This window comes from Gastrolobium bilobum, unplaced genomic scaffold, assembly GCF_033153095.1.
Source record: "Gastrolobium bilobum isolate Gb01-03AN ecotype WA unplaced genomic scaffold, APGP_CSIRO_Gbil_v1 utg15399, whole genome shotgun sequence".
NCBI lineage: Eukaryota > Viridiplantae > Streptophyta > Magnoliopsida > Fabales > Fabaceae > Gastrolobium > Gastrolobium bilobum.
Window position 1 is genome coordinate 18,129 of NW_026897422.1, and position 26,860 is coordinate 44,988.

The 26,860-nt window shown below is 31.6% G+C and overlaps 1 protein-coding gene across 1 annotated transcript; it reads right to left on the reverse strand.

The window, feature by feature from the left end:
- Positions 1 to 13,425: 13,425 nt before the first annotated feature.
- Positions 13,426 to 17,608, reverse strand: LOC133306807 (uncharacterized). Its single transcript, XM_061507184.1, has 5 exons — positions 16,490 to 17,608; positions 16,176 to 16,348; positions 14,608 to 14,947; positions 14,011 to 14,481; positions 13,426 to 13,893 (listed from the first exon to the last, which is right to left on the reverse strand). Exons 1-5 carry the CDS (start codon positions 17,606 to 17,608, stop codon positions 13,426 to 13,428), a joined length of 2,571 nt encoding a protein of 856 aa, XP_061363168.1.
- Between the last annotated feature and the right edge of the window lie 9,252 nt (positions 17,609 to 26,860).

Here is a 26,860-nt window from a genome sequence, read left to right on the forward strand (position 1 = left end):
ACCAAACGGCCCCTGAGTGCCGCTCCTTGTTCCCACCTTAATAAATACGCAGAGGAAGAGCCGGCAAAAATGTCCCATATTAGCTTGATTTATCCATAAATAAGAATGATATTTTAAACTAATTTTTTATATTTTTACTTTACACTTTTTTTTATTGTAAAGAATTATTTTAACTCAAAAAGTAAAATTGTTAGGCGAAAATACTTTTATTTTTTATATTATATTAATCCTTAACACACTTTCACACCTAGAACTTTATAGGATCAAAACTAGATATAAGAGGTTTTTTAATGTGTTAAACATGGAAATTATTATTTTTATTATAAGCATGGAGCAGCACAATCAAACTCTGCACCCCTTGGATAGTAGAATCTGTGATAAAGAATCAATCTAATTTAAAAGTTTATAGGTAAAGTTATTTTTATTATTTATATTATATTAATTAATTTCCCCCTTGTTTTCTAAAAAGTATAAACTATAAATATAACAAATGAAGTATAGAGGTAACATTATTAATTCAATAATAATGGATCTCGTGTAGTGTGAATATTGAAATAAATAAGCAGTTCCCTTCCTTGCAAGCACAACTATTTCTATAAAAATTGAAAGTATACTTGGTTCAAAGGGAATATATTATAATCCAAAGGGTGGCACACTTGATAGTGGAGTATCCTTCAAGAATTGAGTTGTAGGTTAGATATTTGAAAAGACTCCTAATTTCGAAATTTCTGATTAAATACCAACGGATTTTAAAATAATATTTTAAAATCTAGATCGAATATCATGTGACTTTTTCTTAATCCTTTAAAATTCTAATTAAATATTAATGAATTTTTCTGTCCGAAAATAATTCATTAAAATTCTTTCAAATCCTAATTTAATACATCCTAATATTCTGATGGGAATTAATGTCACCTTATCTTCAATTTAATACACCCTCTGTTTTAATAATAAATTAGCTTTGATGCCGTTTAACCTCCAAAACTGTAATCCTATGATAAGATAGATGGAAATGATTAATGATTGAATTAAGATAGAAAAAGGAGAATACGTTATTATGGGGGACAACTTCAGTATTTTAAATGAAATTAGGCTCGTACTTAAACAACAAAAGTACTCTGATAAAAGAAATAAAAAAGGAGAACTAATGAAAGCTAGATAAAAATATTGACAAAGATACTTTAATCTTTTAAACTTTAAATGAAAAAATATTATTAACGTTGATAATTATAATCTCTGTAATTATATTTTTCATCCGTATTTGTACTTACAAACACAATATTAAAAATCGGGACATTAGCAAAACCCGATATGAAAGAGGGATTCATTGAGATTATTAGATTAAATATTAGACAATGGAATATTCTCTTTCGATAGAGTTTACGGCAGCTCTGTGATGTGAAATGTAGCAATGAAGTTTCCCCATACTTGCCTAACAAACACCCCTCAGCTTCTTTCAAGAAGAGTTTCAATAAAAAGAGCACACCTAAGAAAACCGCTAAAAGCTAATTTATTTAGAAAAAAATAAATTAAAAATCGTTGTTAAATTATTCTTAAAAAAATAAAACACTCTTAGATTAGACATGAATAAGTATACATTGAAGCAGTTTTAAGGGTTGACTCTTTACTCAAGCATATTATATATCGATGGTGCGTTTGGTATTTGAATTTTTTTTGGATTTCCGAGAAATTAGTATTGAGAATTTTATTTATTTACGTTTAGTAGTTTTTTTTTTTTAAAGATTTTCGTGATTCTGATTTGTAAACAAATTGTATAGCAAAATGACATCCAAGGGTGATATTTTTGGAATTCCAGTTATTGGAAAATTTTGACATTTTCAATAATATTTAACAATTATCTAAATATAAAATCAGTAAACTTGAACCAATATTTTTAATAATATTTTTTCCTACTAAATAATTTTTTGATTACATTCCTAGAAAATTTATTTTGCCAATGTATTCATAATAATCATGATTTTCGGATAAAAATAAATTCTCATCTACGAAGCAATTTTAATGGTTGGCTCTTGACTCTGGCATATTATACATTGAAGCACTTTTAAGGGTTGACTCTTGACTGTGGCATATTAACTTCATCCTTAGAACGAATCACAGCAGAATTATGCTGACTTTAAGGAACACATACAATTGGCAGTGCTACACTCTGGGAAATGATTTTTTTATTTTATATTTTACATTCAATTTTAATCATTTATTTTTAGATATCTGATGATTATAATTAATTAATAATTAATTAATAATTAATAATTAATTAATAAAAAATACTCAATTTATTATAATTATTTAATGAACAAAAATCAATGATTAAAATTAAATGTAAAATTTATTATCTTTCTATCAGTATAAATTGATAGTATCCCCTTCACATATATAGGGCCTCCAATACACGCACACGCACATTTTTAGAAAAAGGACGTGTTGGACACGTGTCCGATATGGACACGCTCCGACACGGACACGTTCCGACATGTGTCTGACATGCGGTCAATATTTTGGGACACGTAGTCAACTCTTCGACACGTTTTTTTGACATGCAGTCAACTTTTTCGGATACGTAGTCAACGCTCGAACACATTTTTTTTTTAGTCTTAATTTTATTTTATTAATTAAAAATAAAAAAAATCATTTATAAATCAATTTTTTTCTGTTATGAAATTTGACATGAAAAATTAACAAGGTACGGAAATTATTTTTGTTTATACTTATGTTATGAAATTTGAATATTTGATTGGTTATATGACTTATTATGGATTGTTATATCTATTAAATATAAATTATATTATATATATTAAAAATATTATTTAATATCAAAACGTGTCCCAACGTGTTAAAATATGCTATTTTTTAGAATTAACGTGTCGTCGTGTCATGTCGTGTCGTGTCGTGTCAGTGTCCGCGTGCATGATAGTATAGGGCTTTCCAATCTCACAACTACAGCTATAACTCGTTTATTTGTGCTTTAAGTGAAAAGTAATTTTTAATTATAAAATAGTTTTCGAGGATTTTCAGATAATTAAATAAGTTCTTGAAAAAGTAATTTTAATATTTTTTTTCAAAATTTGAAGATAACTTCTAAAAAAAATTATATCATACAGATAATTTAAAAAAAAAATGAATGTATTAGAAAATTATAATATAAAAATAATTCAAAACTCATATTTATCAACTTAAATTCGTAGGTTGGAAAGTTTTGTCAACATCCATATATATCATGTCAAAGTTATCATCTCAACAATGAAGGCATGTACTGATGTACGTCCTAGGTCAAATTTGAAAGTCAACGATGGTAAACAACAAAAAACTTGACCTAAAAATGCGGAAACCATATATATGTTTTCTTATCACTCAAATATTGGCCTGTCTTGAGTTATATTTTTGGGCATGTAACACAATTTTATATTAAGCTATATGTACTTCTCGATCCTGTTCAAAGTATGCCAGAACAAATTTGATGGCGTGCGCACTGATTTATGTGCTAGCAAACATGGAGGCAAACCTTATAATGTGCGAAAGAAACAGCCTGATTCAATAATAACTAAAAGAAACACTTTTCTTCCTCTTGTTTTATCTTATTTTCTATAAAAAAAAATATGTGCTGTTGAAAGTTATAACAATCAACAGTGAATAGATAAGATAAATTGACTCAGCAAGAAATTAATAATAGTGAAGGAGGTACACTTTTTCTTTCTTTTGTTTTATTTTATTTATATTTTTAAAAAATAAAGTGCCGTTGAAAGTTGAAACAATCAACAGCAAATACATAAGATGAACTAACTTCTTAAGTGACTCAGCAAGAATGTGGCAGTGATTGTAAAGAAAGACGTCTTGAAACAGACTTATTTAGTATTGTAAACTAACTTCTCAGGGCCATTTATTTTTTCATGACTTTTTTTTTAAGTTAAAATTATTTAGTATTAATTGTTTACCTATTCAACAAATTTAATTAAAAAAATGGTTTGTGAGATGTCCAATCTAGTGATTGGTATGTCAATATATGATATGTATTCTCTCTCACTTAATTATGGGATATTGATAACTCTCTCAAATGAGAGTTAATTTGTTATTTTTATGATAAAATTGTTGCATAAATTCCATATAAGTTGACCTCTTTGCATGATAATTAAGCTAAATATTGTATATTCATGTTTAAGTGCTTTGAGATGACTAAGTATGAAAAATAAGATAATATTCCTTGATTTTGTATAAGAAAAGATAACTTGTTGAGTGTTTGACTTTGCAGGAAAAATTGATGTAGAAATGCTGTAGCAAAGGAGCTGAAGAAATGATGACATAACAATCGCTACAGCATGACAGCGTGGACAAAGGGACAACGGAACTTTTGAAATTCAAAAGTTAGTTATTCTCTAACAATACACCAGCAAGCAAAGGACATTTCTGAAGATTTAATCTTATCCCAAAATTCCAAGGATCAAGGACGATATTTAAAGATTGAGTATTGTCCCAAAATCCCAAGGAACAAGGATAACAACTTCACACTCGGTCAACAACAACATTGGCCCAAGAAATCCAAGAAGATCAAGATCTTATCCAAACAAGTGCCAACAAACCTAAAATCCCAAAGAACAAGGACAACAACCTCACACTCGGTCAACAACAACATTGGCACAAGAAATCCAAGAAGATCAAGATCTTATCCAAGGAAGTGCCAACAACCAAGAATCTAGGGATACGATAAGGCTGCAGCAACAAGATTCATGACTTTTCACTCCTAACCCTAAAGCCCAATTTCCCAACCATTTTTTCTATTTAAAGAAGAGTTCCCCCACGAATTAAAGCACGGTTTGAAGGTGAGTTCAGATAGGTTTAAGGTTCGAGAAGTCATAAGCAAGTGGGAATGTTTTAGAGAGAGAAAGGGGAGGTTCCTGGAGGAAGAAGAGCTGCTGGAGCAAGACCGTGACGAAGTTTTCCTACAACATTCGTTTTCATCTTCTTTTCTATTTTTCAATGAGTTCTTTCTTTCTTTTCTCTGTTTTATTTAATTTCATTATGAGCTAATTTACTCTATATGTTAGGTGATAAAGTACCTATGCTGTAACATTGAGATGTATGTCTAAACTTTGTTTATGTTAATGTTTAATTAGTTATTCAACGAGTTTGCTTAATCTTATTCATGTGTGCATGTCGAGAGATACATATGTGATATTGAGGAGGTTGGGGCCGAGAGGTTTCCTAATCCAGACCCTTGTTGAATTGTGTGTATTAATTAGGTTAAGAATAACTTAATTAACTTGTGGGTAGAGAGATCATTCACACCACATAGCCTAGAACTTGAACTTGAACAATTCAGTGATTCGTTTGACCATAGAGATGTGAGAATTAGTTATTGGGTATATATGTTAGGTTGGCCAAAAGCCCCAACATACTTTAGTGTTCGGTTACTAGTTAAACATTGATATAACATTGTTAAAGCATCGTTTAAGTATTGCTGTATCAGGGAAATTGAACCTGACCTATATCTCATCCATCATCTTAATACCTTTAATTTTAGTTTTCTGTTTTCTTAAATATAATTGTCTTTTATTTTACAAATCCAATCATCACAATCAATCATTTTATCTACTTTCTTCACCTAAATAATCATTACTTGACACTTATCTCCGTGGGAACGATACTTGGACTCACACGTCCCTTTATTACTTGTGACATGTGCACTTGCATATTTGTGTGGAAGATTTAATTGATTACAAATTGCACAACAGATATATACCTTTAAGAGAAGCTGATCACTGTATACCAAGAACAACGGCGCAACCAAGAAGTGAGGTGTGTGCACAATGATAACTAAGAGAGAGAGGATTCAAAAAGTGTGTACATGTAGGCTTAACCTATAGATAGTGAAATTGTAGACTTTTTATGAATATTGAGGGCTAAGTGCTTGATCCATTGAAGATATGATAAGATCAATATATTCGTGAGATTCTTTCCATATTTCTTACTTAGTTGTTTTCCATTATTGAGCTCTGTATAACATGGGCTCATAAGGTTGCCTTCCAGTTCGATAGTCTGGGTGTCTGAGTTGTTGGCTTATGCCCTTTCGGGCTTGGCCGAGTAAAAACCTTCTATCGGGCTACCAGGACGGGTTCGGATCTTGCGAGTCATGTTTCGATCTCTAATCTTGGTCTTTAGGTTTCTGCTTCGGGTTGCTGGTTGCTAGCCCGATGTTTTCTCTTCAGGTACCTTGGCTGAGATTCAGGTTCGATTTTTCAATTCTTTCTCCAGATTATTTTGTCTAAGTTTCAGATTCCTTGTTTCTTTCCTTGTGTCCGAATTCGTTCCCAGCCTCTTATGTTGATCTGTGCTCCTGAACCGGCTTCTTAGGTCCCTTCCCAATTCGTGAGCAGAACTTATGGGGGACGTTCCAAGCGCCAAAAACACTTGGCTTTCTCGTCTCCTTTTGGTGGTTATGGTTTATACATGTGTTTCATTTTAATTGGCGAGGCGTGTGTTGTAGGACGTGCACTGACTTCGTGATTTGTGTGAAATGATGGCTTCCTGCAAACGTCACTGTCACAACTATTTTGCCTCATGCGAAATATTCTTTATACCTCTTCCCTTTCAAATTCGCGCCCAATGAATTGCATTATACCTTAGGCATTTTCTGTTTTCACTTTTCATTCCGTCTTCCTTACTCGCATTTGGGTTTTTGATGCTCTCCTTTCATTTGCACTTTTGGGTTCACTTTTGGGTTTACCTTTCTTCGCATTTCGTCGTCTTCATCGCTTATGACGCTTCAAATCCATGTTTCTTCACATCCTTCAATCCTCTCGAGCAAGTACCTCCCCTTTAACCCTGTTCTTTTCTTCCTTTGGTATTAGCTTTCTGGCATTTCTTTGGTGTTTTAGTGTTTTGCTTTTCACTTTTGTTCTTCGAGGGAATTTGGAATTTTTTCGGGTACCTGTTTACTGGTTTATTTTACCTTACTGACAATTCTGGGTAGTTCATACAATCTCCTCCCCCCCTAATTTTTTTTTCCAAACACTTGTGTGTTACTAAGAATGAGTGGGAGAAGTTTGATTAGGAGATATGGAGTTTTGCGTACGTGAGGATGTGGTCATCCTATAATACACAAATGGGATGTGCTAATATCCACCAAGCATCAAGTTTTGAAGATTGTGAGTTCAAGAATGAGGTCGTCACCATAAAGGGAAATCAGAAGGAATCCAGTGAATGTTATTATGAAACTATGAAGATTATCGAGGGTGACTCATCCTCTCCACCCAAGATCCGACTTGGAGAAAAGTTCCCAGAGAAAAGGGAAGATGGTCCATCCATCGGAAAAGGCCATGGACATGGTCGAGCTAGAAGGGAGGATAGTTGGGTTATGAGGCCAGAGCTAGATGGCGAGTTGGAAGAGCTAGTCTTGGGAGAAGAACCCAAACAAAGTATAAGGATTGAAAGGGCTCTAAGACCCGAGATGAAAGATTGCATTGCCACATTCCTCTGAGAAAACCAAAATGTATTTGCTTGAAAGTCGTCAGAGATTCAAGGGATTGACCTCAGTTACTGCTGTCATAAGCTAGCTATTTACCTCGACACCACCCTAGTGGCACAAAAGAATAGGAAACTTGGAACCCAAAAGGCAGTAAGCCTTAGATGAACATGTGAAAGAGTTGCTGGAGACATGATTTATCTGAGATCCAATATACAACCTGACTCTCCAACATAGTGATGGTGAAGAAGTCAAATGGAAAGTGGAGGGTTTGCACTAATTACACGGACCTGAACAAGGCGTGCCCCAAAGACTCGTACATCATGCCCAACATAGATCAACTACTGGACAACTCGTCCATTTCCGCCTCTTATCCTTCATGGATGCCTATTCATGGTATAATCATATCCCTATGTAACCCTCTGAGAAGGCCAACTATTGCTATAACGTCATGCCCTTTGAATTAAAGAATGTCGGGGCGACATATCAGAGGATGATGAACCTGGTGTTTGAATCCCAAATCGGCAAGAATATTGAAGTTTATATAGACTATGCCAATGTTTGATCCTGTGGATCAGATGTCCAATATAGTGATTGGTATGTCAACAGGGGAGATACCTTCAAGGGAAGCAGATCATTGTGAATCAACAACAACGGTGTAGCCAAGATGTGGGTTATGTGCACAATGATAGCTAAGAGATAGAGGGTTCAAAAAGTGTGTGCGTGTAGGCTTAATCTCATATTTATAGAGAGTTTACCCGTGGTTAGTGAAATTCTGGATCTTTTGCGAATATTGGGGCCCCCAATGCTTGATCCAACGAAGATATGATAAGATTGATATCTTCCTGAGATTCTTTTCATATTTCTTTCTTAGTTGTTTTCCTTTATTGGGCTCTATAGAATATGGGCCCATAACCGTTTGGATATTAAATTAAAAAAATACTTCTTTATATATAAAATTAGTAAAAAAATACATGTAAAAGTAAATCATAGAAGAAAATTTTTAAATTGGGGTAATAATAATAATAATAATAGAGGTAAAGTTTGGTAGTTATGATGGCAACAACGAGGTGAGTTGGTCCCTTAGGTATCCCTACAAGCTTTAACTCTCTGAGTCAGTTATGAGACTAATCTCAAGTCGGGGCTTAGCCATAGTTGAAGTTCATAAATCATTCCCAAAGAAGTATTTGGTGGAAATCGAACGCCTCCTCACTCTACTCAGCTTGTGTTGCCAACCCAATTATAGGTTTTAGTTTTTTTTTTAAAAGAAAAAACAGTATTTCAATTTCTTTGCTTATTTAATTTTTTCAAGATGCTTAATTTAAGTGAGAAATATTTTTTTTAGAAAAATAACTCGCTCTGGGTAAAAAAGCCATCTAAAATGTAATGGACTCTTAATTGGATTCATTGAATTTAAGAAGGGAAGATCCAATATCAGTAAGTCTAGAAACATATCGAGCTGAATTAAATTAGATCTAATATAAGTTTGACTTATTAAAAAATTAAACTTTTTTTTTTGTTTCAAACTCGTTTACCTTTGATCGATGAGTTATTTATATTCAATAAATTAATATTAAGTTTTGCATTAATTAGTTATTTTCATACAATGAATTAGGCTGTTTGTAATTTCACAACGTCTATTTTTTGCATGTATAAATAGTTTAGTAAAATTAAAAAATAAATACTAATATGTATTGAAATAAATTATTATTTCTATGCTTAGAAAAATCTCTGTATATTTATATAATGAAAATATATAAAAATTTAAGTTTAAAATACTTATGTTAAACTGTAAAATTTACAACTCAATTCATGCCAAGAAACACTAGTTTGTTTATTCTTTGCACTTTGATGATTTGTTGTACCTGCAAAGTACAGTACTGCGCTATGTTGTCGATTTATTCTGTCAAGTTATCACACAAATATTTTTTAATAAATAATATATTTAAAACTTTTTATAATTTCTAATAAATAACATGTATGATTTTTTGGGGAAAAAAGTATTCAAACAAAAAATAGCTACTTAAGTGAACTTATTATAAATTTGGCAATAAAAAAATTTCCGCAGCATGCAAAATACGAGATAGTTAATTTTGAATATGATTTCTTTTTTAAGATTTACATAGCATATTCGCAGAAAACTGCACTAATATACTTTTATTTGCATCGATTTTTAATCAAAATATTGTATGAAATACATTTTCGTGCAAAATTCACACACACAAAAAGAATGATGCGGAAAAAAAATTAAATCAGAGCCTATACTTGAGGTTTTTCTCTTGTTTTTTTTTTTTTTTTTTATAAAAAAAGCCCCAAAGATCCGGTGATTAGAACTGTGACCCAATGGTAACTTTATGGACTTGTCAAGTTGGCCCAATTCAACTTCGCATTGCTAAGTGTTTTCTTAAAACCACCTCAAGAATTTTCGCCCATTTACGAGGGTAAAGCTTTACCAATGTTTTTTTTTTTTTTTTTTCATTTCACAAGACACAAAATTTGAGACTTTCTTAAAGAAAAAAGAATTCCTTGCCACTTCAAACAACATACTTTTATATTCTCATTTGAATTATTTTAAAATGTTATTTTAGTTCTTTTAATTCAAATTGCGAAATATGCAGGATCTGAGGCAGTACTAAGATTGCGGATGTGTCTCTTTTGGCCTATATTTCAGTGATGATCACTGTTTACATGTGCACAATTGATTCCCAAGACTAAAATGTAAATATGATTCAAGAATGTCAGATATCAAGCTCCTAAATACATGAGTTAAAGAAGGCGATGACAATATATTTAAAGGAATAGCATGTGAGCCTCGATTAGATCAAAGGTCCATATCTATCTATCTTGTTTATTGATTTTATTTTATTTTCAGATTTCCTCACTGGTTAATCGACTAATCCAGAGGAGGGCAGGTAGATCACAAAGGCGACAAAACTTTCTTTATCAAGTTTTTATGGACGAGCTTCCAAAAAAAGTGTTTTTATGCCTTGTTTATTTTAGAAGTATTTTCTTACAAAAGCTAAAGCTATTTAAATTTTTTAAAAAATATTTGACTTTTGAATTCTATTTGTTTTAGAAGTTAAAATTTTTAGCTTTAAAAAAAATAGAAAAGCATTCTGTGGCCAGTTCTTTATCGCTTTGTGCGCTGACCCGGGGCGAGGGATTAGTCTCATGACTATCGGCTGTGGAGATACCCGGATGTAATCCAAAAAAATAGATTTTTGACTTTTTTTTTATGACTTCGGTTTTTTTTTAAAGCAGTTATTCAAACAATTTTTTTTTGAGAAAAGCTTTTTTTTAAAAAAAAAAAACAACTTTTGGAGAGGAAAAAACTCATTCAAAGGGGCTCTTAATATAGTTATGTACCCAAAATTTGAGCTCAAAATTACTGATTAAGATGGAACAGTCCTTTACAAATTAATCTACGTGTTTGGTGATGTTTATTGATCTTAAATATCTTAGGAATTACCTTGCATTCGCATCATGTCATTACAAGTTACAACCCTGAGACTATAACGCGAGTTCGATGATTAAGATTTTGTACAATTAGGATAAAAATGTACAAGGAATTTTTGTGTTGGTGATTTCTTCTTCCTTGTTTGGGTTGGAACAAGAATTTTGTATAATATGGCTCTGTTCTGTTGGCTGCTATGCTTTAGTTCCCATTTAAGCTTGATAAACTTTTATTTACCAGTTATAGGTCTCTTCTATACTCTTTTTCTACCTTTATTTATTTGTGCGCGTGCGGGATTCATATGCTCATTTTTTTATTGAATATATGTTTAGACTTATTTGTATTTGTTAATGGGGTTGTGGGGTTCTTTAATCTTAATGACAGTCCTGAAGTTAAAAAACAGTTGGGTTGGTTTGAATAGACATATTACATTGATTTACACTCGATAACTCAAAAAAAAATTGGCAAATTCTTCATTTAATGATTCACCTACGCGTGATATATTAGTTATCAGGAAGGACAGGCAGAACACAAACACAAAAATGATATGATATGATATTGATATGTGGATGCGGTATATTTTAAAAATTACAAGGGAGAACATGATTAAAATATAATATATAAACAATAGAATATTAGTATAAAAGCATAAATCTTAAATTAAATTAAAAATAATAATGTTTCATAATTTAGCGTTAATTATTTAAAATATAATAAAATATTACTATTCACCTAATAATTTATACTGCAGCATCGGTAATTATATTTTTAGCTGGGCCATCCTATTCCTTATGGAAGGTGGGGTATACAGAATTAGAGATCAAAATTCAAAATTACCTGTATGGTGTGGTTCATGTGAACTTGAATTTTTTTTAAGATGACTCCAAACGAAAATTATTAACAAATGGACTATATTAGCTTTTGCACATTTTTGCAGTGCAAACTTCATCCACAACTTAAAATATTCAGATGCCATCATTTTCATTTGTACGGTGTTTCATTGAGGACGGGAAATTATAGTAGTAGTAGAGTGCCAAAAATAATTGATGGTAGTATTCGATTTAACAAACAAAAGTAAAATGATAACTGTTATGGAACTATATAATGCTCATATATTCAAAGGTCTAATAAAAGACAATCACATAAATTAAGAAAGAATTCTATTAATAATGATAATTCTATCATGACAGCTACAATCAGATATTAGGCTCATGAACAAATCATTAAAGACCCTACCAGAACTCGATTGTCTACAGACAAACTCTATAAATAAGAGATAAAATCTACATATACGAATCAATCTCTCTATTACTATTATGTTGTAAGTGTGTATACATATCACTTTTTTGCTAACGCTATAATATCTATGTAGAGTGATATGGAGAAAGTCCTTGATCTAATAATAACCTACTAGCCCTTTGGCTAGACACCTCTACAGAACAACAACACACCCAGTCTTATAATTGCAGTCTAAAGAAACTTATTAATTATGTTATTTTATCTCTTTGTTCAAAAAAATAAAAATAAAAAAACGAACCCTTATCGCTACTTCCCCCCTCCCTCTCTTTCATTCCATCACATTTATGCAAATCAGCACATCTATATTTTTCACTTCTGGAACTAATAAAAAGAACAGATCGATGGTTCTCAAAACTAAAGTTATATTAAAATTTTAAACTATTGTAATCTTATTCATATGCAGTTGAATAATTTCTTAAAAAATAATGTTATAAACAAAAACAATGAAATCTAATAATATTTGATGCTTTAAATAATCACACCCTAATATTTTTTCCATTAATGTTTATCTCAAGTGCACCTTATCGAGTGGGTCATCGGATAAAAATGGATCTTTTCATGTAACATGAGATTATGTAAAAAGATCTTAACTATCCAGATACAAATCAACGGAGATGAAAAATGCATTAAAATAAAAAGTGAGAAATAATAACCATTAATTTATACTTGAACGGATAATATCCTCTCACATAAGAGGATTCATTTCAATAATCAGATATATTTAAAACCATACAAAAGAGTTGATAATATTAAAAAAATATAAAAATTATTAATATAACTTCACCTAACAATTTAAGCTTTTGGATTAAATTGATTCTTTATTTGCAACTTGCGTATCTTGTTAGGTTCCTATGAATAATGTATTTATGAAAGTGAGCCTCCTTGTTGTCATGTGCAGATAAAACATTAATAATTTTTATTTTTTCAAGAATATTATATGAAATTGTAAGCCTTAGCAATCCTTGAAGGTAAGTATTGGATAACTTGATCTGACTCACACTTCTTGAATTAGTTAATAGAAAAGTATCTTGATCTGATATTTATATCAGATACTGTACATTGAAGAAGAGAAAGATATAGGCGGGAAATAAAGAAACTAAGTTAACTAACTCATAACAAATAACTACTAACAGACTGACTCATAACAGATAACTATCTATTAGATAATACCCCCCTCAAGGTGGGAGATGTATGTCTTTCATCCCCAACTTGGACAAGAGAGTATGAAATTGAGTTGGTGGCAGCGCTTAGTCATGATGTCAGCAATTTGAGCAGAGGAGCGAATGGGCATGAGATGCACAAGTCCTGAAGAGATACGTTCACGAATCACATGACAATCAATGTCAATGTGCTTACTCCTTTCATGAAACATAGGATTATGTGCAAGATGAATTGCAGACTGACTATTACAGAAAACAGAGATAGGTTTGAGCACAGGAAAATGGAGGTCCTTGAGTAAAAAAGAGATCCATTGAAGTTCACAAGAAAGACTAGCAAGTGCCCAATATTCTGCTTCTGATGATGAGCGACTCACTGTAGTTTGCTTTTTAGATCTCCAGGAAATAAGAGCAGAACCCAAAAAAATACATTGTCCAGAAACAAAGTGTCTAGTATCAATACAACATGCCCAATCTGCATCAGCAAAAGCAGTGGGTATGAACTGATTCTGAGATGGAAAAAAAATTCCTTTAGAAGGAGAACCTTTCAAATAACGAAGAATTCAGAGAGATGCTTGATAATGAATCTGCATAGGATTAGCCACAGATTGGCTAAGTTGTTGTACAACAAAATTTATATCTGGCCTAATTGTGGTAAGATAAAGAAGACGCCCAATGAATCTACGATACGCAGCTGGTTCATGATAAGGATCACCTTGAACCTTTTGTAACTTGAGATTTGAATCCATAGGAGTTTTGCAAGGTTTGGCTGCAAGGAGGCCAACATCAGATATCAATTCTAAAGCATATTTTCGTTGACTTATAAGAAGCCCAGATTTTGAACGAGCCACTTCTAATCCCAAGAAAAAATGTAATGGTCCCGAGTCCTTGATTTTGAATTGAGAATCAAGGTGTTGTTTAACTCGATTGATTTCTTCAAGACAATTTCCAGTAACTACTATATCATCAACATATATAAGCAGAGCAGTAAAGTTGGTACCAGCTCTTTTAATCATTAGTGAGTGATCAACAGAAGATTGAATAAATCCGAGTTGAAGAAGAGAAGTAACTAGTTTTGCATTCCATTGACGACTTGCCTATTTTAAACCATAGAGGGACTTTGTTAAAAGACAAACTTGATTTGATTTGGGACTGTTAAATCCAGGTGGAAGGGTCATATACACTTCTTCATGTAAATCTCCATGAAGAAATGCATTATTTACATCCAATTGCTCCATGAACCAACCTTGTGCAGTGGCAATTGCAAGAAGAACTCGAACTGTAGTTATTTTGACTACCGGAGAGAAAGTTTCAAGATAGTCAATCCCTTCAAGTTGTGTGTACCCTTTGGCTACAAACCTAGCCTTATATCCCTCTATAGTACCATCTGCCTCGTATTTAATTTTGTAGACCCATTTGCAACCAATTTGTTGTTTTCCATGAGGAAGAGTAACAAGTTTCCAGGTCTGATTTTGCTCTAGAGCAGATAATTCGTCATTCATAGCTTTCCTCCAACATTCAAGTTTAGAAGCCTGAGAGTAAGATTTGGGTTCTGTGTGGAAGCTAACATTTAAGCAGAATCTTTTATAAGAAAAAGAACACTTATTATAAGACAAGACAAAAGAAAGAGGATAAGGAGTTTTCATACCTGAAGTAGAAGATTGGATGTCAGTAGCAATTGTTAATAGAGAATAATGATAATCTGTCAAATACTTGGGTTGAGTTCTTACTCTTGTGGTTCTTCAAAGGGATTGATCTATAGAATTTTGTTGATCAAAATTTGTTGGCTGAGTTGAAGTATTTGGTACATCAAAAATGTTATCAGTATATGTTGGAATTGTGGAACAAGCTTGGATATCAGAACGTATGGAAATAGTTGACATATTCTGAGATAAAGGAAGGAAAGACTCAAAAGAGTCATCATTATAATGTGGTATAGGTTTTGGGATAATATTTGGATCTTTGGTGTAGGATTGAAGACGGTAATGATTTAAAAGGAAAACGGTCCTCATAAAAAATTATATTTCTTGAAACAAAAGTGGTATTAGTAGAGATATTTAATAGAAAAAATCCTTTGGTTCCTGTTTTATATCCAAGAAACACACTTTTGATAGCTCGTGGGGAGAATTTGGTGCAGTTATTGGTTAATGTTAAAGCAAAAGCAAGACACACAAAAACTTTAAGGAGTGTCAGGATTGGAGATTGGTTATGTAGTATTTCATATGGTGATTTATTTTTGAGTAATGGTGTGTTAAGTCTGTTCGTGATATGAACAACATGTGTCACTGCATAACACTAAAGTTTTGGTTGTAATTTGGCTTGGAGATAAAGGGCTCTAGCTATATTTAGAATGTGTTGGTGTTTCTTCTCAACTACCCCATTTTGTTGGGGACATTCTACATATGATTGCTGATGTATAATCCCTTTACTAAAGAAAAATTCAGCCATGGAAAATTCAACTCCATTATCACTTCTGATAATTTTAACAATAGATTGAAATTGTGTTTGAACAAAAGCAATGAAGTTTTTGATGTTTGTACGGGTTTAAAATTTATTTTGCATTAAGATAATCCATGTGAATATACTAAAATCATCCACTATGGTTAGGAAGTATCGATGGTTATGTATTGAAGAAATGGAATATGGTCCCCATATGTCAACATGAATGAGTTCAAAACATTTATTAGATTTGATAGAACTAAGAGTGTATGGTAATCTTTTCTATTTTGAAAGATGACATATATCACAAGGGTTTACATCTTTACAAGAAATGAAAGAAAAATGAGAATACATGGATTTAAGAACAGAATTTGAAGGATGTCCTAGTCGTAAATGCCAAAGGCTTCCTTGATCCACAACAGTATTATTGCAAGAGTTTGATTTGACATATCTTGAATCTCTATCTAGTTGAAAGATGTATAAACCATTCAACTGCTTAGCTGAACCAATCTTCTTCGAGGAAACCTGATTGATAGAACAAGTCAGACCTTGAAAAATAACAAAACAGCAAAGGTCTTGAAGAAGTTTGGTTATGGAAATTAAATTGACATGAAAATTGGGAACAAGAAGGACATTTTTCAGAATTATAGTATCAAATAAACGAACAGTGCCAGAATGATCAGCAACTGTTGTTAATCCATCAGGTAATGTGAATGATATAGGTTTAATTCTATGAAAAGAAGAAAATTGGGAGGTTGTGTAGGTGATATGGTCTGTGGCTCCAGTATCTAATATCCCAAATATAGATTTCTTACTTGATTTTTCATATTCTATATTGAATGCAGATGTTTGAACAATATTAGAGGCATGTACTTGATTTCCCTCTTTGGATTTTTGCAGCAAATTCATTAATTCTTGGTGCTGTTCTTTGGTGAAAATTGCTTCTGGGATGAATTCATAATGATCATTTGTTTCTTGTGAATCTTGAACAGTGAGGTTGGCCATATGTCCTTTTGTTCTGTAACCTGGAGGAAACCCATGTTTGAAATAACAACTCTCAATAGTATGGTTGGTTTTCTTGCAATGTGTACAAAATTTTGTGATAGTCCCACGTTCTCTTTCATAGCTACTTCGACCACGTCCTCTTCCTGCAAATTCACTTCTTGTTCTATTTTGCTCAACTGCATTAGCAAAACCTTGGGGCTCTACTTGATTATTAATTCCAACATCAAGATTCAATCTTCTTTCTTGCTGAATTACTAAAGAAAAGGCTTTATTTACACCAGGTAAAAGTTCAATAAGTATCATCTGGGATCTGACATGTGAGAATTGATCATTAAGTCCCTTCAAAAATTTGATTACACGGCTTCTTTCCCTCATGGATTTGACTTGGTTCACAAGACCACAAGCACAAGTTGGTTGGCATCTACACGATGGAATTGGTTCAAGACTGTCCATCTCATCCCACAAACTTTTTAATTGTGTAAAGTAATCTGCAACTAATGAATCTGCTTGTTGCAGCTTAAGAATATCATCTTCAAGATCAGAAATTCTGAAAACATCTGATTGAGAAAACCTTTCTTTCAAATCATTCCAAACATCAATTACTCTATCAGCCCATAATACTGACTCTGCAATTGATTCTGAAATAAATTTATGAATCCAAGAGAGAATCATGGTGTTGCATCTATCCCATGCAACGAACATTGGATCATCTGCATCAGGAATGTCAATTCTTCCATCTACAAATGCCAATTTATTTTTGGAACGCAAAGCCATCTTCATTGCTCTAAACCAAGTATGGTAATTTTGCCATTTAGATAGGGAGAAACAAGAACCAGAGATGGGTTCTCATTGGGATGAAGATAAAATGAATTGGTTGGGTTTGTCAAGAAATCAGGACGAGGAACTTGATTTGCCATTGTTGTGAACTTCAATGAACAAAAGAAATAAAGAAAGAAAAAGAAAGCTTCTGATCGATAATCAAAGCTCTGTATAGAGCTCTGATACCATATTGGATAACTTGATCTGAATCATACTTCTTGAATTAATTAATAGAAAAGTATCTTGATCTGATATTTATATCAGATACTGTACATTGAAGAAGAGAAAGATAAAGGCGGAAAATAAAGAAACTGAGTTAACTAACTCCTAACAAATAACTGCTAACAGAATGACTCATAAAAGATAACTATCTATTAGATAATAGTAAGCATCTACTTGTTAGATTTCTTGTTTTAAACAAAATGATGGTAGATCAATTGGTGTCAGAGAACTGAGTAGGTGGAGATGAGAATATGTGTTCATCCTTTCCAGTATCATCTTTGAAAGGAGTTAAAGCCTTAATCCTGAAACTCGTCCCGAATCAAATTCGCTAAACAATAAATCGATTAGAATATCTATAAAAAAATTCTTATTTTAAGGAATCACAAGTGTAAATAAAATTTGTTTAATCTTATTTTCTACATTGAAAGCTGATTATTATTCTTACCCAAAAGAAGAGAGAAATCTGAAAATTGAGGATCCCATTATACAGGGTAAGGTCTGGATGACCGAGGCCACCGATATCCTTGAAATGAAGGGATACTGACCAAAATGCCACTGTTCACCAACTTTTTTACCTAAATGCCACGTGAACAGTGTTATTTCCCACTCTGCCACGGGGGCAAGTTCGCTACCCGGTGTAGCGAACTCGGTTTGCTGACGTATCACATTTTTAATGGATAACAAGTATCAAATTAAAAAAAAATAAAAAAAAATGAAGTTCGCCTAGCATGTAGGCGAACTTGGTTAAAATTAAGTTGGTGTTCACTATAAACGTGACACGTCAGCAAACCGAGTTCGCTACACCGGGAAACGAACTTGCCCCCGTGACAGATTGGGAAATAATATTGTTCGCGTAGTATTTAGATGAAAAAGTTGATAAACAATAATATTTTAGTCACTGTTCCTGAAATGAATCTGTGTGTTCCCATCAAAAACCAAACCTAGCGTCGTTTTCCTATTTTTGGTAAGTTGACGTTGGTTGTACCTTATCTGGACAGCACTCTGCACCCAAAAAAAGAGAAGATATTTAGTTCTTTACATAGAATAAGTATGTATGTGTATAGTTTTGATCACTCAAAAGAAAAAGAAAAGTATCTATTTCTTTACCAAAAGAAGAGTATCTATTTTGTTTATTGAAAGAATAAGTTAATATAAATTAAATATGTAATATTAATTTTGTCCTCGAATAGCGATAGAGGTCCTAAAATTATTATTGGAAATTAAATTAATATCAACTTAACTTTTCAGAAATGAAAATAGTAATTTGCTATTACATAATTTACAAGAAAAATTTCAGTAGTTCTTTGTGGAAATATGGAAAAAAAATTCACTTTACTCTTTTCTTTTATTTATATTTTCATCTAAGTTCCAAATATTTGTGGTTCTGAACCATTAAGATTTTTCTCCATAATTTACATAGAAATACACGAGAACTAACAAAATGTGTAAATTTATCTAACATCATTATTCCACACTGAAATGGAATGTAATATTATAGATATGTAACATGTATTTGTTCAATTAATTTACAATATATATTTTCGAAATTAACTGTATGACTGTACAATTTTATTATATTAAGCTTGAAATTTAAATCGAGAAAGTTTATACTTTATTCTTCTTTCTTAAAAATTACGTGTCTTAAAATAAATAATATCAAGGAACATATTACTAAGTCTCAGGTTTAATTACTGGGTGAAATAATTTAAGATCAGTTATAAATTTTTTTTCGTGTTTTATCCCATGAAAGGGAATTTAATCTTATTTCAAATGGGTGATAACACTCTAAAAAAATAAATAATAATATTAGTTCTGTGGTCATACTTGAATTGAGAGCATATCAATTTTAATTTATAGAACTTGTCCAAACCCAATTAGGTTTGAAACAAATTATTATACTACTATTAAATAAATTAATGCGGAAGCACCTACTACTATTGTATTAAAGTGGAAAGAGGAAAGAGGAGAATAAAATAATAGTAATAAAATGAAAAGTTTGACAAAACGACAGGATAAGTTGTTGATGAAGGACTTTCCATGAAAGGAAGAGGAGCATCCACGTCTCCCAAGGCTTAAACCTCGTACATCTTGCCGACAACGTACCCATCGAAAAGCAAAACAAAAACACTTTACTCAATCATACTCCTTTTTTTTTTATTTACATTTTTTATTCCTAAATGACAGTAGAATAATATTCGTACACGCAACTTGTAACGCCTAGTTGCCATTAAACATGCATTTTTTTTTCCCCTCATGGAAACCCAGTATCTGTTCAAAAAATATTTGTACATAAAATTGAACTGAACTGAATTAAATAACCTAAACGAATCAAACCCAACGTAATCGAATCGAAATAATTATTTTTTTAAACTAATTTTAAGGACCAAACTCATATTATAAAGGGAAATAATAATTTTATGTTGCATAAAATTATTATCTTATACAATAAATTTTTTTTATTAGAGTCCACAACTTAAAAAAAAAGAGATTAGCATTATTATCAAAGTGTTTAAAGAAAGTGATACTTATCTCTTATGAAAGGAGAAAAATATTGTCCTGATATAAATCAATTTAAAAAATTGAACTGAACTAAAACAATCGGTTTGAAAAACTTGTTTAAAACTAATATATATATCATCCGAACTGAATTTAAAACATAAATCGATTCCAAATTAATTTTGAAAAGGTTCGAAAAAACTAAAAGTGGTTAAAATTAAATTAAATAGTTCGGTTCATTGAACCGGTTTTACTATTTTAATTTAATTTTAGGGGAAAAAAAACCGGTTCAAGTCACCATGCACTCCCTTATTTTCAACCCTTCGTACATAAATTTAAGGAGATGAGAAAAAAAAAGATTAAGCTAGTGAGTTAAAAAATAAATTGTTAATTAATTTATAAAAAAAATGAAACCAAGCAAATCAAGTTGTAATAACAAAAGTAAGAAATAATGAATAACGTCAAATTCAGAGTAAGATGCACGGAGATGTTTTGAAAATCATTAAATTAAATAGTTAATTATTAAAATTGCTTCCTAGAGTATACCAATGTTAAGTTTACTCTTAGGGAGAGATTTTTGGGATATCCAAGTGTGATAAGTCTCACGTTTATTGATAATGAGCTAAGTGAAATAAATATAAGTGAGAGGACCCATAAATTAAATGTCTTAAGGTTTTTGGTTGATATATGTTGTCGGACTCACTTAATATGATGGATTAGCCTTAGTCCGTTGATGGTGGGTCCCTTGCCACAAGCTCCTCTCTGGAGCTGCCTGACTCTGGTATCAAAGCCTTGATGTTACAAATTGGTATAGGTAGACTGAGTCATGTTGTGATGCATCATCCAACCTGCAACAGGAGATGTTTGAGTTTTTGGGCAAACACAATAAATGACGGGGTCTATATTTAAAAATAAAATAAAATTGAAGCACATATTTTGATATTTTACTAGTAGGAGACCATATTTCTCTTGTGAAAAGAAAAATATAAAACCCGTATATCTATGGGGAATGATTTGTTTATAAATATTTTTTACAAAATACACTAAATATGACCGGTCATACACTCTTGATTGAAGTATGACCGGTCATACTTAGTGTATTTTGTAAATAAAAAATTTGTAAATATAATTTTTCCCTACATCTATATTCAAAACTTGACAGGAAAAGTTTTGCTGTTTTTATGATCTTAGCCGACTATCTTAGCCGACTCAACTGAATTAGTCCATTAATCAATGAATTAGTGAATAAATCTAAAAAAAAAAATCATGTATATCACATGTCTTACCCAAAAACCCGTGTTACGTTAATATTTATATCGTTTGTCAAGAATTGCATACAAAATGGGACTTATATAACTTCCCAAGTACGAACATGAGTTTCTTATGTGAGTTATTCACATGACAATTACATAAAAAAAAGAGAGAAGCATAGATTTTTTAAGTAAGTTTATAAATTTTGATAAAATCCTGTTAGTTAAAGAGTTTGGTGTTTGTCATTTTAAATGATATAGAGTTGTGTCATTTTAATTGAGAAGAAGACAAAAGCAATGAAATCATGAGAGAGAAAATGAGTATTTTTTTAATTTAAATTTTAAATAAAAAATACTAATTTTTGTGTTTCTCTCACTAAAAATGACATAATTATATGTTTTTTCAAAATATAAATATTTTTTTCTTATTTAAAATCATTTATTTATTTATTTTATATTACCATAAATGTTACATAAAAAAATTCACTTGAAAATGATTTATATATCAGTTAATAAACAATCCTACGCTATTAACGTTAGTGTGGTCATCACTCATCACACTAGTAAAATACCCACACACAAAAAACATATTTATTGCAAATATACTAACTAATAATCAGGCACGCTTTCTCCAATAAAGTTCAACTCAACTAACGCCAATATGCAGAGATAGTTGACAGCTCTATAATATAATGAGTGAGTGGTAGGGCATATTGGTAATCACATCATTTTCACTAACTTTGCCAAGCTAAACTTTATTTTTTATTTTTTTATAAAAAAGTCGTATTACTATATACGATAAAATTTTACCGAATGAGGTTTTCTCATCTAAATCCAATGAATTTAATATTGAATCCCACTTAAATAACTGTATATGCAGATTATTCAATCAACGGTATCACAGTGTCACATTCTCACCCTAAATTTTTTATTTAAAAATATTTATTCACAACACTAACAGAACAATTGACGAAGATAAAATAACCAAGGAGTGGAGAAAAATGCAATATTACTCGCGTATTTGAAGAGATCATTTTCAATGGAAGCATAAAATTAATATAATTATGTTACTATATGTGGCTAAACAATTATTGTTTGATTCATGTCTCCTGGGGATCATTTGGTTTTCATGTTTCGTGTCGTTTGTTGCAGCCCTTGCCAAATTTTTGTTTACAGAAAACATGGATCTAACGGTTATCTGACAAATACGGTCTTTTTACCATAGTGTCCCTTATTTAATTAAAAATTATCACCATGCCCTCGTACCAAAACATAACAGTCATATGTCCCTATTTAATTGTTGACCAAGTTATGTACTCAAGTACAAAACATTGATAGTCGAGTCTTTTTCGCGAACAGTGTATACTCAAGTCTTTTTTTATAATTGACATGGATGTAAAAATACAAAAATATTAAATAAAATCACAATAGATGCTAAACTATTCTCTTCTTATCACACTCTAACAAGTAGGAACACGCTCTTTTTTTAAATTTGTGCGTGTCAAATACCGACACGCGTTCGACATGTGGTCAATATTTTAGAACACGCAGTCAATGTTTCGACACGCTTTTGTGACACGCGGTCAATATTTTGACACGTTTTTTTAGGTCTAATTTTTATTTTATATTTTTTTTGGTATCCTATTTTATTTTATTAACTAAACATAAAAAAGTAATTTATAAATCAATTTTTTCTGTTATAAAATTTGACATGAAAAATTAACAAGGTAAGAAAAATTATTTTTGTTTATATTTATGTTATGAAATTTGAATATTGGATTGTTTACATGATTTAGTATGAGTTGTTATATGTATTAAATATAAATTATATTATATATAATAAAAATATAATTTAATATCAAAATGTGTTCTAACGTGTCAAAATATGACATTTTTTAGAATTAACGTGTCGGCATGTCGTGTCGTATCGTGTCCCGTGTCAATGTCGGTACATCATAGATCACACTTGCTATTAAACGCACTTCTTATGATAACAGTTCTAATTGTTTCTTCGTTTTAAACATATCTGACTTTATATAATTTATTGTTTAAATTTATATCTGATATTTAAAAAATTGAGAATATATTAATTTTTAATTTTATTATTATTATTTGGTAATTTTCTAAATATAATAAAATATAATTTTTATAATAATGTTAATAATGTTTTCAATATTTTTAATAAAAAATTAATTAATTATAATTACATTTTCTTAAAATAAAGGTTTTTTTTATCAACTTTTTAAATTTTTATAAATTATTTTAAATGATAAATGTTTTAAAACAATGAAAACATATATTAATCAAGAATACTACAAATCCAAATATAATAAGAAAATAATATTAGTGAACAAAATTAATGTACTTAATGTTAATTAATGCAGTGTAAATTTTTTTATTTTGTGTTGTATTCAAGAATTTTTTTATAATAATATCATTTTTATATCATTCTTAACATGAACGTTTTATTTTTAATTTTTTATATCCAAATAAAAATTAAATCCGAATATTTGGTGCATCTTTAACTCTTCCAAAAACATAAAGGTTATACAACCGGCTATAACCCGTTGGATGTCAAGTCAAAGTGGTGGGGTTGAGTGTAATCCTAAGGTTACCATAATTGGAAAACGAAGTTTACCAAAAGTTTTTAAGGTAGGAGGATTACCTTAAGAGGAAGTAGTAATTGTGCGAATAAGAAAAGCATTATTATTGCCTAATATTTATTCCCAATTGTCAAGTAGCTTTTGCCTTTTTGTGTGTTTCCGCTGCCACGTGTAGGTGTCACTTTTGGTGTCCTTGGCCATATTAATTATTACCATACTTGTTGGAGGAAACTTCATGAAACAACAGGTGGGGACCAACACGTACCTTTCAGCCATTATTATTTTTTCCCATGATTGGACAAGACACCTCATTACTTTATTTTATCATATGAAAGGTCATTCTTGACCCTAGCACTACAGAAGTACCGATACTCACACTTCATCGTCAATGCTATTTATTAATGATTATATTCGTTAGAGTGTTACTCACTGTACTTGGTAATATCTAATCATATATGTATATACATGTGTTCATTCTCTAATATGCTTTAAAGAGTGGAGATATTTATTCGATTTAAAGATTTTTTTCTTCGCTGTTTAATTATCATGTTTGAAGATATTTTTACTTATAGCTAACTATGTTACACTGACACCGATATAGGACACGGAATACGACATGACACGACACTCCGACATGTTAATTATAAAAAATGTTAAATTTTGACAGGACACGTTTTGATATTATATAATATTTTTAATTTATGTAGTGTATATTATATTTAATATTCAATAATTTAACAAAAAAAATAAAACTAAACTTATAATACCCATCAATTTTGCAAAGAAACATAATATATCTCAAATGTTTATATTAAATTCAATAAAATTGTAATCGTAATCTAACAAATCTAATAGTTGAAACTCAAAATGCAACGCCACGTAACCTTTGAATCTTTTTTGAGTCTTTGCAATGAGTATTGGAGTGTCTGAAAGTATCAGAGTGTCGATGAGTGTCGGACACGACACGTCAAGATTTTTGAAGTGTCGGTGCTTCATAGATAGCTGATTGATGTAAGCTTTTTATGTGGGTTTCAAAAAACGAGATATTAGCATATACATTTTATATTTTTATATTTTTAGTTTTTATTCTTTTTCTGTTGTAACCGTTTCTAGAAGTTGGGTTGTATCTTTTGTGCTGGTGATGCTGATATGGCATTTTTTCTGTTATGCCATTATTCTTTGGCATTTCTTTTATATAGCTATTGTATTCTCTGCTTTTGCATGTTAATGGAGTATACAGTTTTACATTCGTCATGCTTTTCTTTCTGTGTTGCTTTTCTAATATGGTATCAGTAGATTTCTTTTTCTGAACCCGAGTCTTCTTCCATGGCTCGTGGTAATAATACCAATCGCCCACCACCAGCGGATTTATCTAAATCTCCTTTCGATCTTGTTCATTGTGATATCTGGGGTCCTTTTCATACAATTTCTGTAGAGGGCTCTCGCTATTTCCTCACAATTGTAGATGATGCTACACGACTCACATGGACTTATTTTTTAAATAAAAAATCTGATTTCTCTTCTGTTTTTCCTTCCTTTTACAGTCTTGTTCACACTCAATATTCCTTACCTATTAATTCTCTCTGTGATAATGCACCCGAGTTCCACTTGCCTTCCTTTTTCTCCTCTTAAAGGCATTCAGGTATTTTATTCCTGTGTTGATCGCCCTCAGCAGAATCTATTGTAGAACGCAAGCACCAAATATTCTTAATGTGGCACGTGCCCCTTCAATTCCAATCCCATATTCCATTGCAATATTGACAGGATTGTATACTCACTGTTGTTTATCTCATTAACCGTACCCCTTCCCCCCTTCTTTCTTCCAAAACCCCCATTTGAACTCATTTGCCATAAACCTCTAAGCTATGCTCATCTTCGCAACTTTGGCTGCCTTTGCTACAACTCAACCCTCTCCAGAAATCGTCATAAGTTTTCCCCTCGGGCTTTACCTGCTGTGTTTATAGGGTACCCACCTGGCTTCAAAGGTTACAAGCTTCTTGATTTGGAATCTAACTGTACCTTCATCTCTCGAGATGTTGTATTTTTTGAACACATTTTTCCCTTTTCCATACAGTCTTCCACCTCTTCCCTGCATACAGAATTTTCCACTTTACTTACTCCATCTTCACTGACTATTCCTCATATTTCCCAGCCTGATACTTCTGATCCATCCATCTCCTCTCGCCCTTCACGACCTCATCATCCACCTTCCTATCTTGATGATTATATTTGTTCTTCTTCCACCCTTCATCCTCTATCTAATTACTTTTCATATCATCGTCTTTCCCCATCTTATGCAGCATTTATCAGTTCTGTTGCATCCCATTATGAACCCACCTCATTTTCTGCTGCATCACAATTACCAAAATGGCAAGCTGCTATGCAAGATGAACTTTCAGCACTTGAGCTCAATAAAACATGGTTAGTTGTTTCTCTTCCCCCTGGCAAGCAAGTTGTGGGTTGTAGATGGGTCTACAAGGTAAAATATAAATCAGACAGTTCTCTTGAGAGGTACAAGGCCCGCCTAGTGGCAAGGGCTATACTCAATGGGATGGGATTGATTTTTTAGAGACTTTCTCCCCTGTCGCGAAGCTTACTACTGTACGGCTTCTCCTTGCCCTTGCTGCCATCAACAATTGGTC